Source organism: Canis lupus, chromosome 16 (genome assembly GCF_011100685.1).
Source record: "Canis lupus familiaris isolate Mischka breed German Shepherd chromosome 16, alternate assembly UU_Cfam_GSD_1.0, whole genome shotgun sequence".
Taxonomy (NCBI): domain Eukaryota; kingdom Metazoa; phylum Chordata; class Mammalia; order Carnivora; family Canidae; genus Canis; species Canis lupus.
The window spans coordinates 14965024-14978193 of NC_049237.1; the positions used below are offsets into that span (position 1 = coordinate 14965024).

At 51.8% G+C, this 13170-nt stretch overlaps 1 protein-coding gene across 2 annotated transcripts in view; it reads left to right on the forward strand.

Moving 5' to 3' along the window:
* The window catches only part of ZNF282 (zinc finger protein 282), a 28683-nt gene continuing 15513 nt past the window's right edge, over positions 1-13170 (forward strand). The window contains exons 1-5 of one of the 2 annotated variants that reach the window (XM_038559618.1): positions 191-327; positions 867-952; positions 2319-2738; positions 11161-11287; positions 11815-11934. In XM_038559618.1, the coding sequence (XP_038415546.1) occupies positions 2334-2738; positions 11161-11287; positions 11815-11934 (652 nt within the window). In that variant the 5' untranslated portion in view covers positions 191-327; positions 867-952; positions 2319-2333. Of the gene's footprint in view, positions 328-866; positions 953-2318; positions 2739-11160; positions 11288-11814; positions 11935-13170 lie in introns of both variants that reach the window. The other variant, XM_038559617.1, reaches the window with a different exon arrangement.

Genomic DNA, 13170 nt, shown 5'->3' on the forward strand with positions numbered 1-13170 from the left:
TTGGCTGGCGAGCTGGCTGCGCAGGGGCGGGGGCGCCGCCGAAGGGGACTGTTTGCTCCTACGGGCTGTAGATGGAGCTGTCCGGCCCCGGCGAGGGGGAAGGCGCCTGGAAAACGTTCTTCTTCTCCCTGGCCGGCCCGAGCGGGGAACAGGACTCCCAGGATGCAGTTTGTGTCAACACGGCCGCAGCCTCAGCAGCTGGGCATCCAGGGCCTGGGGCTGGACAGCGGGAGCTGGAGCTGGGCCCAGGCTCTGCCCCCGGAGGAGGTCTGCCACCAGGAGCCGGCGCTGCGCGGGGAAATGGCCGAGGGAATGCCGCCCATGCAGGTGGGTGCAGCCCCCGCCCAGCGCCATGGCCGCGCCGCCTGGCCGTGGGGGCGGGGCGCGGGGCTGCGGGACCCGGGGTGCGGGCGCGGGCGCCGGGCGCTGGGCGCCGAGGGGAGCGGGGCGGGGGCGCCCTCGCCGCCGGAGGGCCCTCGGCGTGCGGGCGCAAGAGCTCAGGCCCGGGGGGCGGGTGGGCCGGGGCGCGGACGGACTCGCGCGGCCGGCGGGGCGCAGCGGCCCGGAGCAGGCCCGGCCGCGAGTCCCGCGCCCCCCGGCGTCCTCCGAGCAGGCCCGGCCCGCGCGCGCCGCCGAGCAGCAGGCCCCGAGGCCGCGTGCGGGCCGGGCCCGGTGCGGGCGCCCAGAGCAGGCCCCGCGGGAAGGGGGCAGGGACCCAGCGGGGCGGCGACCGCCGCGCCTACCCCGGCCCGGGCTCCCGTCCGCGGCACTCGTGCCCCGGCCCGCGGTGTGCGCGCCCCGGGGACGCAGCGGGGCACCCCGTCAGCTTGACGCCGTAGCCACTTTGACAAAAAGATTTTTTTCAGTGTCGTGTTGCCGTCTCTCGCGGAGTATAAGGAGTAATTCACTTTTCCCGTGCACCGGCTGTGACGGAGGAAAGGGCCATTGAGAGGTGACTTTGTCTTCTTTTCAGCCGGTGGCAAACTTGGCTGCACTTTGGAGTCACCCGAGCAGCGTTTAAGACTCCTGATGCTCCACTTCGTCCCCAACCCGTGCAATCCCGTCTCTGGGTCGAGAGTAGACCCCAGTCAGTTCTTGAAGCTCCCTGAGAATCCCAGTGTGCACGAGTTTGAGAGCCGGTGCTTTGGGGTTGTGTACTGTGAAGCGGGCCGAGGTTGTGCGGATAAGACCTGAGTAGCGCTCCCGGGAGAGTGAGGCCGGAGGCTGACCCCGCAGAAGCAGCCCACCCCCCGCGCCCCCACCCTGCTCTCGGGCTGCTGCTCACCCTGGCTCTGAGAAGTTAGCCAGGAGTTGCTGTGCTATGTTGTGTGAGATCATTTTTCAGCCTTACATCTCCAAACCTTACAAAAGTCTATTGGGCCCAGTGGTGCTCTTAACTTCCAGTGTCAGCTCTGTAAACTTCTGTGGGTGGGGAGGAGTGAAGCCTCTATGAGCTCAGATGGATGGCTTCGATGGAAGAAACATCACCTCTTCACTTAACAGGTCTGGGACCCAGGGCCCTGCTTCCTTTGACCCCCATGTTGTGGAGCAGAGTGATTTCCTGGGAGCTGTGGGGTGTTTCTCTGTGGCTGTCACAGCTGCCCTGAGTTAGAGAGGGCAGTTGGCAGGCCTGTCCCTGCCAACCTGTTTTCATTTTAGAACATAGGAATAAGGACTTGTATATGGAAGAAAGGCTGCTCATCTGCTCACTCGGGCTCTCTGGGGTCTCCCTTGGTCACGGCTCTGCCAGGTATGGTGGCAGCAGCATTTACCTGCACTGTTTTTTTGTTACTGGCAGCACTTAGGGCTGCTCCAGTTGCCAGTGAAACCAGGAGCTGTAGAATGACTAGCCACGTCTCTGTGCCTCAATTCCATCATCTTTAAAGCAGAGATAATCATTCTTGCCCTAACCTGCTTAGAGATTGCAGGGAAGATTAGGGTCAGATGACTTACAAGAGAATTCTTACGTTGGAACAGAAGGCACTAGGCAACTCTAGAGATACTTGATCATCGAGTCTAGCCCCTGAAGAAAGTGGCTGTTCTGTGAAAGTGGTATGTGACATTGTAGACCTGCGAAAGGTCAGGTGGGCAAATGAGTGACCATTTTGACGCCTGCAGGCGGGAAATGGGAAGGTTGGCCAGTGGCTCCTTAGGCTCTTATTGGGAACAGAAATGAACGCCAGAGCCCGGTGCCGTGGTAGCATGGCAGGAGAGCAAGAATCTGTGGCATCCCATTAGTTGTTCCTTGACCTCAGAACCCCCTCCCCTCTCACACAGGGTCTCAATCCCAGGCTGTCACTTTCTCCCTCTGCACACAGGCTCAAGAGTGGGACATGGATGCCCGGCGACCGATGCCTTTTCAGTTCCCGCCCTTTCCGGATAGGGCACCTGTCTTCCCTGACCGCATGATGAGAGAGCCCCAGCTGCCTACGGCAGAGATCTCACTCTGGACTGTGGTGGCTGCCATTCAGGCCGTGGAGAGGAAGGTGGATGCCCAGGCCAGCCAGCTGCTAAATCTGGAGGGGCGGACGGGGACAGCCGAGAAGAAGCTGGCGGACTGCGAGAAGACTGCCGTGGAATTCGGGAACCACATGGAGAGCAAGTGGGCTGTGCTGGGGACCCTGCTGCAGGAGTACGGGCTGCTGCAGAGGCGGCTGGAGAACATGGAGAACCTGCTGAGGAATAGGAACTTCTGGGTGCTGCGGCTGCCACCGGGCAGCAAAGGAGAAGTCCCCAAGGTACGTGGCGGTCCCAAGGGGCAGGGGTAGAATTGAGGACCAGCACATGTGAACAAAACTCTTGATTTCATTTGGCCAGAAAACTCTCTCTCCATCTTGCAGGATTTCAGCGTCTCTTTCTCTCTCTCATCTGAATGCAGTCGAGGCAAACCATGCTAACTGGAATTGCTAGAAATTTGTGACCATTGCCTCTGCAGGCCTTTCTTGTACCTCAGAATTCATGCTCCATTTCACCCTTCCATTCCCTCTACTGCACCTGCCCCCATTCCCCAGTCCCCAGCCCCGGATCATCAACACTACAGTGTCCATTGATGACACAACCTTGTGATCCACTGAGAACATGGACATCACTGTGAGAAGCACACGTGCAGCTGCTACATCCACCCAACGCTGCCTTCCTGATTCCTGCGCCCTAGCCAGTTCACCCTTCACTGACCCCCCAGCTCACCCTGGCCTTCTCTTTCTCCTCTATGTCATCAACTCTCCCCCCTACCGATCGGTCTAGGTGTTCTAGAACATCACCCATCTCTGTGATGAAAACCTCCCTAGGCTCTGCCTCTTCCAGCAAGTGCCTCATCTCTCTGCTCCTTTTTAGAGCAGATTTCCTTAAACACATCATAGTTGCTGTCTCCAGTTCCTTCCCTCCCTCTCCTTTTTAACCTTTTTATTGTAGAAAACCCAAACACACAAGTAGGTAGAACAGTGTGATGGACCATCATGTGCCCATCATCTAGCTGCAACAGCTGTCGGCTCTCAACTAGTCTTGTTTCCCCTAAGGCCCCACCCACATCCCATTTTACTTACTTACTTACTTTATTTTAAAGATTTTAATTATTTATTCACAGAGAGAGGGGCAGAGACATAGGCAGAGGGAAAAGAAGCAGGCTCCATGCAGGGAGCCCGATGCGGGACTTGATCCCAGTACCCTGGGATCACACCCTGAGCCGAAGGCAGACGCTCAGCCACTGAGCCACTCAGGCATCCCTCTCCCATTTTATTTTGAAGTCAACCTCAGACATCAGTCTTTTTTTCTTTATTTCTTTTTGGTAATATTTCAGCACATAGATCTAAAAGGTAAAGACCCTTTTTCTGAAGTGAAACTTTGGTGTCACTATCACCACAAAAAAGCCGTAGCCTACTCAAGTAGCCAGTCAGTGTTCAAATGTTCTTTTCTTCCAAACACGTTTTAGTTTGTTTTCTGTTAGTTTGTTTGAATCAGAACTTTAAGAAGGTGATATATGTTTTAGGTCTTGTGGAATTTCTTGGTTTCCTCCTCCATTTCTTTCACTTTCTCCTTGAAATCTGTCTTTTTTTTTTTTTTTTTTTTAATTTTATTTATTTATGATAGTCACACAGAGAGAGAGAGAGAGAGGCAGAGACACAGGCAGAGGGAGAAGCAGGCTCCATGCACCGGGAGCCTGACGTGGGATTCGATCCCGGGTCTCCAGGATCGCGCCCTGGGCCAAAGGCAGGCGCCAAACCGCTGCGCCACCCAGGGATCCCTTGAAATCTGTCTATAGAAGAAGCTAGGCCATACGTCCTCGTGGCGTTCTGGCTGTCGGGATTCTGCCCCTGTGTCCATCGTCTCATTGAACTTGTGCCCCTATTCTCAGTATTTCAGTAAATTGGTGATTGGATCATTGTCCTGGATACTTCTGCCAATCAAGCTTTTGTTCCCACCTTTCCATCCTTTCAGTCTCACCAAAGTCCTCATGGTGTCCACACCTAGTTCTGCCTTCATCCTCTCTGCCCTGCAGGTGGCATTGTAGGCAGGTGGCCACGCCCTCTTTGAAATACCTTTCTGTGTGATCCAGGTTACCTCTCTGAGAGTAGCTCCATCTCCATCTTCTTCACTGGTTTCACCTCTTAGGTTTGGAGTGGTCCAGCGCTGGGTGTTGACCTTCGGTCCATCCTCTACACTTGCTCCTTCCTGATTTCATTCAGGCACCAAGTTTAAATGCAGCCCATGTGCTGTCAGCTCCCAAAGCAGTATCCCCCGCCCACTCTCTCTCTCTTGCCCAGATTCCCTTCTTGAATGCCAGATTCACATGCTCACCTGCTACTGCAGCAGGATTCAGTAAATATCTTAGGTTTAACACTACCAAATTGTCCCATCTTCTGCCTGAAACCTGTTCTTCTCCATCCTCGTCTCTGTGAAGACAGCTCTACCCTTCCAGTTGCTCCAGCTGAAACTTTTGGGGTCATGTTTGCTTCTTCTCTTTCTCAACCCTCCTTCCAATATATTAGGAAACACCGAGTTTTCTTCAAGATCCTGTCCATAGTCTGACCACTCCGTTCCACCTCTACCGCTCCCACCATCATCTGATGAGAGCCACCATCACCTCACCTCTATTGCCATGGCCTCTCACCTGGTCTCCTTGTTTCTGTCCTTGTCCCTCACCCTATACAGTGTATTCTCAACAGAGCAGCCAGAGCAATCTTTTAAAAATATAAATCAGTTAACCTCTGCTTAAAATCCCCAAAGGGCTTCCCACCCCATGCAGCATAAATGCCCCTATTCCGTCAGGGACCTCATCTGCAGCCCACTCTTTCTAACCTCATCTCCCCTCTGCCCCTTTCATACACTCCTTTGCAGCTACAGTCTCACCTCAGGGACTTCCCTTCACTGTTAAGCTCTCTCCCTGGGTACCTGCCCGGCTCCCTCCCCATCGCTTCCATCAGGGGTCTGCCCTTCCATGGCCTCTCACCACAAAAGAACCACATCCCCCAATCCCAGCACACTCTTTTCCCGTCCCTGCTCTCATTTTCTCTAAGGCACTGTGCCATCGGGCACCTTAAATATTTGCTTCTTGTTTTGTCTTCTTGGTTGGTTTTCCCTGACCAGAAGGTAATTTCTGCTTGGCTCATTGGTGAGCCAAGCAGAAATACTTGACTTGATTAGTCAATACTGACTTTTTTTTTTTTTTTTTAGATTTTATTATTTATTACTCATGAGAGACAGAGAGAGGCAGAGACACAGGCTCCCTGTAGAGAGCCTGATGTGGGGGGACTCAATCCTGGGACCTGGGATCACAACCTGAGCCGAAGGCAGACACCCAACCGCTGAGCCACCCAGGTGTCCCTCAATACTGACTTTTAGCTAGTATCCAAAAAGTATTTGCCGAGTGACTGTCCAGCTGGAGAGCTCACGCTTCCACATGAGGGACCAGATCTTCTAGGTCTCTTTATCTGCCAGTGACTTGGCCAGCAGAGTTGTTTGGTGGTGATTTATTGAGGCCTCATAGAATTGACTTGTAATAGCGGTCTGGTTCCTCCCTAGAACCTCCCCTCCCACTGCAGCCACAGAGATTCCTGTTTGGTATGGTTTGGCATATTGGTTCTCTGGCCCAATCAGCATCTCCTTACACGCTGCCCTCTCCTCCTATCTGTGCTGCATGTTTTATTTTTTATTATTATATTTTTTAATTTTTATTTATTTATGATAGTCACAGAGAGACAGAGAGAGAGGCAGAGACATAGGCAGAGGGAGAAGCAGGCTCCATGCACCGGGAGCCTGACGTGGGATTTGATCCCGGGTCTCCAGGATCACGCCCTGGGCCAAAGGCAGGCGCCAAACCGCTGCGCCACCCAGGGATCCCTGTACTGCATGTTTTAATTCAGTGTTGTGTCCTCACATGGCACTTCTTTGTGTCCCCTGCACAGGATCAGGCATTAGGAATTCTGAGTTGACATGAGTCCTCACGGAATGATAGAATAGTTATGGACCTGGAATCAGGGGACTAGGGTTGGTTGGCTTGTTTTACAGACTTTATTTGGGGCGGCCCTGGTGGTGCAGCGGTTTAGTGCCGCCTACAGCCCAGGGTGTGATCCTGGAGACCCGGGATCGAGTCCCACGTCGGGCTCCCTGCATGGAGCCTGCTTCTCCCTCTGCCTGTGTCTCTGCCTCTCTCTGTGTATGTGTCTCTCATGAATAAATAAATAAAATATTTTAAATAAATAAATAAATAAATAAAGACTTTATTTATTCATGAGAGACAGAGAGAGGCAGAGACATAGGCAGAGAGAGAAGCAGGCTCCCTACAGGGAGCCCAGTGTGATACTTGATCTCAGGATCCCGAGATCACAACCTGAGCCAAAGGCAGATGCTCAACTGCTGAGCCTCCCAGGTGCCCCGAGGACTAGGGTTTGAATCTTGGCTTTGCCATGAACTGTCTTCCCACAACTGGTCAAGTATGTTTTTGGTCGTCTCTGAACCTCCTTAGTCCCTCTTGAAAGAAGTGAAGTATAAGTAAGTAATTTCGTGAGTAAGTACCCAGCTGGCCCTTCTGTGTTTCTGTGTTCTCCTCTGTAAGATGAAGATGGTAACACATTTAGGACATGGGTTGTGAGGATTCACTGATTTTGTTGATGAACAGCACTAAGTAGCCCGTTGTTTTATTTATTTATTTTTAGCCCGTTGTTTTAGTTATCTATTGCTGTATAACAAATTACCCCAAACTTAGCAGCCTAAAAAAAGTTATTATTTACCACCTTCCAGTTTCTGTGAGTTAGGAATTCAGGAGCAGCTTGGCTGAGTGGTTCTGGCTCAGTCTTACGAAGTTATAAGCAAGCTACTGGCTGAGTTTATGGCCATCTGAAGGCTTGGCTGAGGCTTGAAGATTGGCCTCCAGGATGGCCCACTCACTCAGCTGTTGGCAAAGCCTCAAGTTGGCTGTTGGCAAAGCCTCAAGTCCCCACCTCCCAGCATGGCCGCTTGAGTGTCCTCACAAAATGGTGGCTGGCCATCTTGCGGAATGCGTGATGCAAGAGAGATCAGGTTGGAGCTGTAATTTATTTGTTAGAAGCCAGTCACTAGGGCAGCCTGGGCTCAGCGGTTTAGCGCCACCTTCAGCCCAGGGCATGATCCTGGAGACCTGGGATCCAGTCCCACATCGGGCTCCCTGCATGGAGCCTGCTCCCTCTGCCTGTGTCTCTGCCTCTCTCTTTCTCTGTGTTTCTCATGAATAAATAAAATCTTTAAAAAAAAAAAAAAAAAAAGAAGAAGAAGAAGCCAGTCACTAAATCCTGCCCACACTCAAGGGGAGAAGAATTAGGATCTACGTTTTGAAGGGGTTGTCAGAGAATTTGTGGACATATTTTATTTTATTTTATTTTTAAAAAGATTTTTAGGGCGCAGCCTGGGTGGCTCAGCAGTTTAGCTCCTGCCTTCGCCTGGGGCGTGATCCTGGAGTCCTGGGATCGAGTCCCACATTGGGCTCCCTGCATGGAGCCTACCTGACTCTCTCTTTATTCACTCATGAATAAATAAATTTTTTTAAAAATCTTTAAAAAATAATTTTTTTAAATTAAAAAATAAAAAGATTTTTATTTCTTTGAGAGAGAGCAAAAGAGAAAGAGAGAGAGAGAGAGCACAAGCAGTGGGGAGGAGCAGAAGCAGAATCTCCACTGAGTAGGGATCCCTATGCAGGGCTTGATCATGACCTGAGCTGAAGGCAGACACCCAAATGACTGAGCCACTGAGGTGCCCTGTGGACATTTTTTTTTTCCTGTGGACATATTTTAAAACCAAGCCATGAAGCACCATGAAAAAGTTAATAAACGTTGCTTGTGATAGTTATAACTCCTTGTGTACTATTGGCCATTCTAAATGCATCCTCTTTGTCGCAATCAAGGAAGGCTGTTGTCTCTCAGATCCTTCGTGCCTCTTGGATTCCATTGTGTCTGTTAATTGGCTGACAGATAATTCACAGGCAGTCTTTTCTGTCCAGCTAGGCTGTAGGCTCCCTGCGGTCTCTGGCCTGTCTCAGACTTCTGCTGTATCCTGGCACAGGGAAGTTTTTATGTAGTGATGTCTATTTCCAACTGTGAGAGTATGATTCCAGAATTGTGCGTAGAAGTGGTAGGGTGATGCAGAGGAGTTGGCATGTTGGAAAAGGCGATGAACTTGGTTTTGATTTTATCTAGTTTGAGGTACTTAAAAGGTGATTAAATGGAGCCACTCAAAGGGCTGTTGAAATCTGAACTCTGAAGGAAGCAAGGAAAACTGAAGAGTATCGTCTACAAAGAGGTAACCACTGAAGTGGTACAAAGAATGAACTTGCCAAGGAAAAAATGAAGGAACAGAGAAGGGGAAGAGCAGAGCCTTGGGATTGGGGGAAGAAGAGAAAGCAGTGAGCTGGGTGACAGGAGGAAGCAGAGTCGTGGAAACCAAGCAGAAGATGATTCCAGAAAGGTGATCTGACTTTGCAAAGAGGAATGAAAGAGTAAGGGTTAACAAGAGGCCACTGACGGCCTTCCAGGATGTGGTTTGAGAGGGAGAGGCAGCTGGGGGTCATAGACAGATTTTAAGAGGTTGAGGGATGCATGGATTGTGAAGAAGAAAACATAAATCATGTCTCTTGGGGTGTTTCAAGTGAAGAGGGAGAGTAGAGTCACTTGATACAGCAGAGTTGAGTGGCAGTTCATCTTAGGTCGGATGACCCTCAGGGGAAAGCCATTGGAGAGGGAGAGCCTGAGATGCCAGAGAGAAAAGTTTGTTCAGGTTGAGTTTCATGGACAGGAGATGGAGGAGAAATGAAGGGCACATTAGCAGGGGGTTGGCTTGGTGAGAAGGGCAAGGGAGCTTGCCAACTCTACCTGTGATCAGGATCCAGGCCAGATGGAGAGGACGGGGAGGGCTGGGGAGAGAGAAGAGTTTGAAAGAAGCCCCCAGGGAGCACAGGAAAGCTCAACAAGATCCACCAGAGGCTTCCAAAGCAGCCTTGAGACTAGTCCCAGCCTTGGGACTAGCAGTGGGAATGTATGGTGGATATCACCTGTAGAATCTTGTACTTTTGTCTAGGGGCAGGACGTGAAAAGAAGAAAGTGGTCTGTATCAGTTTTCGCAGGTTGGGGGTTTGCCCAAGGCTCTTGTAAGGCCCAGGAAATTGAAAGTTCAGTTCTGTCTTTAATAGTGGGTGGTAGGAAAAAAAAAAAAAAAAAATAGTGGGTGGTAGGTAAGCTGTCAGTGGGTGGCAGACAGGTGTGCACAGCACACCTGCACAGGATGCCCTCGGGGATATGAGCACCTGATGTGAGAACAGACATTTCTAATTTATGCAAAGGCGCTGCCCACTCACCAAGCTCTGCACCAATGGGCCCAGTGCCCGAAGGAACGTGTGCAAAGGGGCCACATAGGCCAGCTTTGGCCTAGTGTACAGGTTCAAAGACTGGAATTAGGGCCGAGGAGAATAGAGGGGTTGGATTTGAGAATGCGAGCAGAGGGCTGGTCCCAAGGGTGCGAGAGTGGGGGATGGGGTGGGGGCGCTGTATGTCTGAGAAGGGTAGTTCAGGTATTAAAGCCATGAAGGGAAACCAGTTTGAACGATTCGATCCAAGGCGAGGCCATGCTGGTGAGCATCTGAGATGAGTACAGGCAAGGACCCTTGTCAAACCGAAGCAACAATTTCATAGGACAGACGAGACTGCCTAGAATAATAAGGGACTGGCATCTGGCGACGGATGACTCAGGCTGCGGTGAAACTTCCTAGTATTGGCAACAGCCATTCCGTACAATCAACAAATATTTACTGGCTCCAAGCTCTGTGCCTCTAGATGCTTGGATATAGCGGGGAACCATACAGATTGCTATCCTGGAGCGTTAGCACATGCCCTTAGATTTACATGTTCTAATGATAAAGATGTAACTGTATGCCTTACTGGGGTAACCTGACTGGAAATACAGGTTTTTTTTTTTTAATATATTTTTTAAAGATTTTATTTATTTATTCTTGAGACAGAGAGAGAGAGAGGCAGGCAGAGGGAGAAGCAGGCTCTGTGCTGGTAGCCCAACGTGGGACTCGATCCCGGGTCTCCAGGATCACGCCCTGGGCTGAAGGCGGTGCTAAACCGCTGAGCCACCCAGGCTGCCCAAATACAGGTTTTATAACCGGGTTTTACTGTACTTGGCTCACTGATACCCATGCTGAGAGAACCTTCCATACCTCTGTTACCCCGAGTGCCAAAAGCAGCACATTGACTTGGGCTTTACCTTCAGGTACCTGGTTTCCCTAAAAGTAACAATACAGAGGATATGGTTAAATGCTAGAAATAAAGAGAAAGAAAGAGGAAGGAAGGAAGGAAGGAAGGGAGGGAGGGAGGGAGGGAGGGAGGGAAGGAAAGGAGAGGAGAGGAGAGGAAAGGAAAAAGAAAGAGGAAGGAAGGGAGGGAGGGAGAGAGAGAAAGAAAGAAAAGGAAGGAAGGAAGGAAAAGAAAGCAGTCTCGACTATCCTCGTTTTGGAAGCACGAAAAGATAAGAATAGAGTGGGCTGACTGCACTACAATACACTGGGCTGGGACTGGGGGGGATGAGGAGCCCTGGGAGCCAAAGCCAAGCTCTGGGGCAGGAAGGGCCCGAGGCCTGTGGAGGGGAGGCTGTGGGGAGAAGCAAGCAGGTGCCTGACAATGACTTCTGTTGGTCCAGGTTCCCGTGACGTTTGTCGACATTGCCGTTTACTTCTCTGAGGATGAGTGGAAGAACTTGGATGAATGGCAGAAGGAGCTTTACAACAACCTTGTGAAGGAGAACTATAAAACCCTGATGTCCCTGGGTAAGAGTGCCTTTCCTCCTCTGGGATGGGCAGTTTTTGCAGAGGGCAGTGAAATGCTTATCAACCCGCGTGCCCACCACCCGGGCAGAGTGTCATATTTATCCCTAATGGAAACACAAGAAACTGTCTGCTTCCAATGCTCTAAAGATAGAATGATTCTAACAAGGTGATAGATAAAAACCCAGTAACGGGCCTGTCATTATAGCACTGAGGGCTGTGCTGCTTATGTTCTGGAGCACGGCCACTCTGCGTCATTGGCACGGGACTATGTGCGACATCCCGCTAGCCTTGAATGAGCCACAGTCTGTCGTTGGCTTTCAGGGTCCAGCTGTTTCCACACCAGAAGTTGGGTATCTGTTGTTTTTAGGGTTCCTCCGAAGAGATCAGCTGACATATATCATGGTTCACAACTAGAGGGGCTCTGCTGGGGAAGGCCGGTGGGGTGGGGGAGACTTCTGCCGCTGCCCTTGATCGGGATCCATTGCTCAACCTCACTGTGTCCTTCCTTCCCTTCCAACTCGTTGCAGACCCTGAGGGTGCAGGGCCCAAGCCAGATGCTCCTTCCCAGGTTGAGCCCAGGGAAGAGCCTTGCGTGTGGGAGCAGCGTGACCCAGAAGAGAGAGAAATCCTAATGGACCCAGACACAGGTGATGGCAGTTGAAAAGAGCCCCGGGGCTGGGGGCAGGGCAGGAGAGGAGCCTTGCCATCCCTGCATGAGCTCGAGAGGGGTCTGTCGGGTTGTTTGTGAGGCTGGTTCTGCCCAGGAGCGCCCTGGGCTTGTGTATCTATTGGGTCAGAACCAGGCAACAGCTCTGGAGGCCCAGGTGAGCTGGACAGAGGAGGGGAGGAGCAGGCTTGTAGCCTCTCGGGCCTGAGCTCAGCCTGCAGTGGGGGCTGAAGACCTGGGAATGGCCTGGGCCCGGCCCCAGGAGGGTGGATGGGCAGTGGGGCCTGCCTGGATACTTGGTTCTGCTGGGGCCACGTCACAGACAGACTCACCCTCTGGCCTTTCTCAAGAAGGGGACATTCAGTTCCCGAGGAGACCTAGTTCCTGACAGCACTGCACCTGGTCAGCTCTCGTTGGGATGGAAAGTGCCAGGCTCTAGTCCCGGCAGGGCCCTGGACACCTTTCCCCAGGGCCTCAGCTCTCCTGAGTCATGCTGCCCTGTGAACAGCTGAGCCTGAGCCATGTTCTCTGCCATACTGTACAAACTCTGCTCTTCCTTAGAAGGTTGTCCAGAGGCGGCCCCCTCCTTTCCAGTGTTTTCTCTTCATTGGGATGTAATTCATGTGCCATAAATAAAGTCACCCTTTTAAAGTGTATAATTCAGTGGTTCACAAAGGTGTGCAACCACCCCTATAATCTAGTTCCAGAACATCTTCATCACAGGAAACCCTGGGCCCATGAGCAGGCACTCCCACGCCCCACCCCCTGGTCCCCATTGATGGACTCTCTCTACTGTGTATTTGCCTGTTGTGGACGATTCATCTGAACGACCCCTTCCTGGTCTTCAAGCACCACAGGTGCTGAGGTCAGTGCTGTGGCGACCTTTCACGTGTGAAGCCCTCAGCAGTTTCACCTTGTTGTCATTCATCCCCATGCATGAGCTGGGACAGTGACCGCTGTGTCCATGCTATGGGAGGAATGAGCAGGCTGAGAGCCAGAGAGGCTGGATGACTCACCTGCTGGGCTGAGAACAGAGTTGAAAGCAGGATCCAAGTCCTTTGGTTCCTTCTCTAATCATCCCCCTGCCACCTGAGCTTCCCACTGCCAGGGCTAGTGCATCGCACCATGGAACCTCAGAAGGGTACACCAATTTGTCACAGCTTGGGATCCCAGAGAGGATATGTCACTGTCTCGTGTGCATAAGGATGCTGTGCGT